A 4,479-nucleotide genomic window follows, 5' to 3' on the forward strand; every position below is an offset into this window, starting at 1 on the left:
TTTAGAGAAATGGCATGAATTTCAAAAAATATCTTCTGCATCTAGAAAATAGTTATTGAAAATGTACTATAAGTAACATACATAGCATTTAAAAAAAATCTCTTTGCATCTCCAAAAATTCTGCAGAATATGCATTATGCATACTCTTAGGAGGCCTGTTGGCACAGTGTTGATTTACCTATTTAATATTGTGTTGCAACTGTTAAAATAATACTAGTATTATTATCAAGTACATTATTATAGTTATCTGTCGTTGGCCTTTTTTACGCTTAGGCATAAGCTAGGGTCAAACACAGTCATAGATTCTTGTTATGCAGATATTAACCAAAGAGTTACATTTGGTTTCCCTCCGGAATATTTTCATTTAGTTTATGTTAACTAGTGTAACAAGCGAGATGCGGGCATTGTATGCAAATGTCCCGGGGACATCTTTGTTAAAACGTTAAGTATGGGGAGGGTTAAGTATAAAGGAGTTTCAGAAAGTAGGCCCATTTATAATTTTTGATGTCATATAAATCTGGTTTTAGTTAGAGTAAACTGATAAGAGTGAGAAATTATAAAGTATTACAAGTGAGTAGTGAATACAATATAAAAGCAATGTTCTATCTATAGGCTCGTATTAAACTTCGATGTGTTTTTATTAAGACATTATTTTTGTTGTTGTTTTGGTCATTTCTTGTTCATCATATATTACAAGCACATAGAGACGATGGCCGTTGGGGCAGAAAAGTTCTCGAGTGGCGACCACGGGCTGGAAGACGTAGCGTGGGCAGGCCTCCTACTAGGTGGAACGACGATCTGGTGAAGGTCGCGGGAAGAGCCTGGATGCGGGCAGCGCAGGACCGTTCATTGAGGAAAACATTGGAGGAGGCCTTTGTCCAGCAGTGGACGTCATTCGACTGAAGGCACCTACACAAGAAACGAGTGGAATGAGCTTACTGACTTTAATTCTGTACGAGTTAATGCTCGTCGTAATTGGCATTACATTCCTAAACATAGACCAATTTCTGTCTATATCTGTTTAATATCTCTGTTACGGTTAATGTGATAAATTGAAAATTATTAATAATAACCGGTTATTATGAATAATTACCGACAGTCGCGGTAAAAGTGATAAATTAATCACATTTAACAGTGATTATTTAATAATTCCACCTTAGTACTAACAAATTTCATAAAAGAGAACAACATCTTGTGTACATGCTCCTGTACAGCCAAACTTTTGAACGTTTTGATATCATATATTAATATAATTTGGCATAATAAGTTTGGAATGTTTTTTGCATAATATTACTTTTCCATGATGCCTATAACATAATGTTTTGATTTAAATTGAAAAATAGGTTAAGGTGCGGCGGGGGTGGCCCTTGGGCCACCCCTAAGCCGCCTATTTAGTTTTATACACACATAAATGACCTCATATTAATCACATTTACCAAATCATGCGGTAATTATTCATAATAACCGGCGATTATTCATAATTTTCACATTTATCACTTTGACCGTAACATCTCCATGAATAAATAAAAAAACTGAGTTCTTCGTTCAAGTACATAAGTCGGTGGAGTGGGCTTACTGATTATAATCATACTGTAGTTATTGCTCGTCAACTTCGGCAATATCTTTGCATGAGGTGGCATGACTTGCTTCATAAGAGATATTAATCGTTTCCACATTCTCTACCTTATGTGGAATGTATTCTTGCAGAGGATTCAGCCATAATAAGAATATTGAAAATACTTTATAGTAAGAATGGTTTGTAGAGGAAAAATAGAGAGGGCACATAGCTAGACTTAATTTAATTTATTTTATTTTTATTTTAGTAATTACAACAAACAAGCATATTAAAGAAATTGACTATGGCGCCTAATACCTATGTAATTGTAAAAGGTGCTAACCTAGTCATCACGATATGGAATCTTGCAATAAATAAATTTAATTTGATTTTACTTACATACGTTGCGATCTCAAACTATACGCTAAGGTCTAATTATGAAAGGAGTTATTCCGTATTCGACCCACGACAACTCAACCCACTCATTATTTTTTCCTTACTCAACCCAATTTCGTTTCTTACCTCTACTCTACCCACAACAAATTTTTAATTTTATGTTCCTTATTCACTCCAAAAACATTCCTAGCTCAACCCATTTTAAAACCACTTAAAAAATATAAGATTTTTATGTACGGTCAGAATAAAAAAATATTTTTTAGTTTAAGCTCAGTTAAATTTTGTTTTAAGATCGTTCTATTAAATAAAACTGCAGGAATTCTGATACAATAATATATTTGAAAAACGTTTTTCACAAAAGGACACAAATCAAATAATGACTAATTAGAATCTACTATAAATCCACTATAAATCTACTATAAATCAAACGACTGTGATTTTTTATTAAATCAGTATAGCCAAGCGATGGCGTATAATTTTTTCCCTAGACACTTGTTCATGAATGTAAAAATATTTTAAATAATACAATGTATTTCATCTTTTTTTTCAAGCGGTATGAGATGACAAAAGAAAAATAATAAAAGTATTCATGTGGACAGCTAATCCCGCGGTAAAAGGTTTCAGCCTCTTAATTTGTTTATGTATTTATCTTAAAATAAAATAAAATCTTTGATATATTTTAGTTAATCAACATAAATTCATATCTATATTTTTTTCATGTAGGTGGTGTTTTTTATTTTTTTTATTTAATTATAAATCAATATACATACTAGTATGTATTTATCATTATTAAATTTCTGAAAAAACAGTAAACGTTGTTATGCTATCCATACTTATTTTTGGTATATTTACTTTGGGTTGAGTAAGGAATGCATTTGGGTAGAATAACGAAATTACGTAATGGGTTGACCTAGGAATACTAATTTGGGATGAGTGAAGAAATGGGTTGAGTTGTCATGGGTCGAATACGGAATAACCCGAAAAAAGAAAAAAGAAACCTACATGCAATTATTTTATTTGGATTTTATCTTAATTAAATAAATACAACCAAATACTAGTACCTTTTATGTTGTATTCTAGCAGATAATACAAATCTTATACCTTTATTGTAGTTTTCCCCAACACCTTTTCTTCGATCCACGGCAAGTAATATGTAACGTTAACATATATGCCTCTGAAAGCGCTATTTTCACATGCAAAGCCGCTTGAGACAATTCCCATTTGAAAATAGGTGTCGTAGCCTTCATAGCTCACAGTTGGATCTTTATCGTCAGCGTTCGGTCCTACACAGTGCAGCCACACCAGAGGTCCTCCGCTGTCACCGTGACACGCATCAGTTTCATGCTCTCCTGCACACAACACCCGCCTGTCTATTGTATAATAGGGCTCATATATTTTTCTACACTCTTCATTATCGTACAGCTTTAACTTCGAATATAGGAGCTGGGATGACAGCTTTCCACTCTCAGTCTCTCCCCAACCTGTTGCAGTTCCATGAGTTACATCTTCTATATCCCTTCTGTAGTAACTAGGTAGTGGCAAACACACCGGACTTATGTTTTCTGTAAATTCAACGTCTACTGCTAACACAACCAATCCAATGTCATTGAGGGTGTTTGAAAATCCCTTCAAATATCTCTCGTGAAGTATAGTCCTTTTTATTGGATAGTCCCTAGATTGTGGATCTTTGACGAAATCAGTTATTTCTTTCAAATTTATCACGCCAAGACGCACTACGTACAAGGAGTTCGTGATGCAATGTCCAGCAGTGAGGACATGTCGTTGGGTTATGATGGAGCCTCCACATTGCATGCCATTTCTGTATCCCAGCAGAGCCATCCAGCGAGAAATGCCTTTGTACGCAGGCTTTGCGTTAAGAAATGTTCCCAATTCATGTTTGCAACTAATACGTATAGTGTCGGTTGTACCGCAGACCGAGGGGAATTCGTCAACAAAATCATCATCATCTGTTTTAAAACTTTTGTGCTGGTCACTCTGGTTGCTACCAATTGTATATGGGCAGCATATTTTAACGTTCCTCCCTTCAAAACCGCATTTATACTCCTTGACGATATTCAGCCCTAATTGGGTGGTATTTGAGTCCTTCAGCAGTTGCACGTATTGGGGACATGAAGGCAGAGGGACGCAGGTACCGTTCTGACCCCCTATTGCTTTACACATCTCGGGATCTTCAGTTAAAACTTTGTAAAAATTCAAAATACACAGCACAACAAAAGAGCACGACAGATACATGTTTTAATCAAGTAGTTTCCTTCAATGCAGGCGGAACGTTACTAGTCGTATTCTTGAGATATAAAAATACTCAATAAAACTGGTTCTAGATTAGGCTAAATTAAAAACCGGCCAAATAAATGTTAGACTTGCGCACTGATGATTTCGCAGCCTTATGTATAAACACGTTGTAATATAATTTTGAGAATACAAGTTTGCGCATTTGACTTTTTTTTATTGATATTTTTGTTTTGGCCTAAAAACTGCTTCAATTTTTTTTCTCGCGTGTTTTCAAT

At 34.7% G+C, this 4,479-nt stretch overlaps 1 protein-coding gene across 1 annotated transcript; it reads right to left on the reverse strand.

Annotated features, from left to right (window-relative positions):
* Positions 1–2,943: 2,943 nt before the first annotated feature.
* Positions 2,944–4,249, reverse strand: LOC135075146 (venom protease-like). Its single transcript, XM_063969502.1, has one exon. The coding sequence runs from the start codon at positions 4,202–4,204 to the stop codon at positions 3,047–3,049; it is 1,158 nt and encodes a 385-aa protein (XP_063825572.1). The 5' UTR covers positions 4,205–4,249; the 3' UTR covers positions 2,944–3,046.
* Positions 4,250–4,479: the final 230 nt, after the last annotated feature.

Source organism: Ostrinia nubilalis, chromosome 1 (assembly GCF_963855985.1).
Source record: "Ostrinia nubilalis chromosome 1, ilOstNubi1.1, whole genome shotgun sequence".
Taxonomy (NCBI): Eukaryota; Metazoa; Arthropoda; class Insecta; order Lepidoptera; family Crambidae; genus Ostrinia; species Ostrinia nubilalis.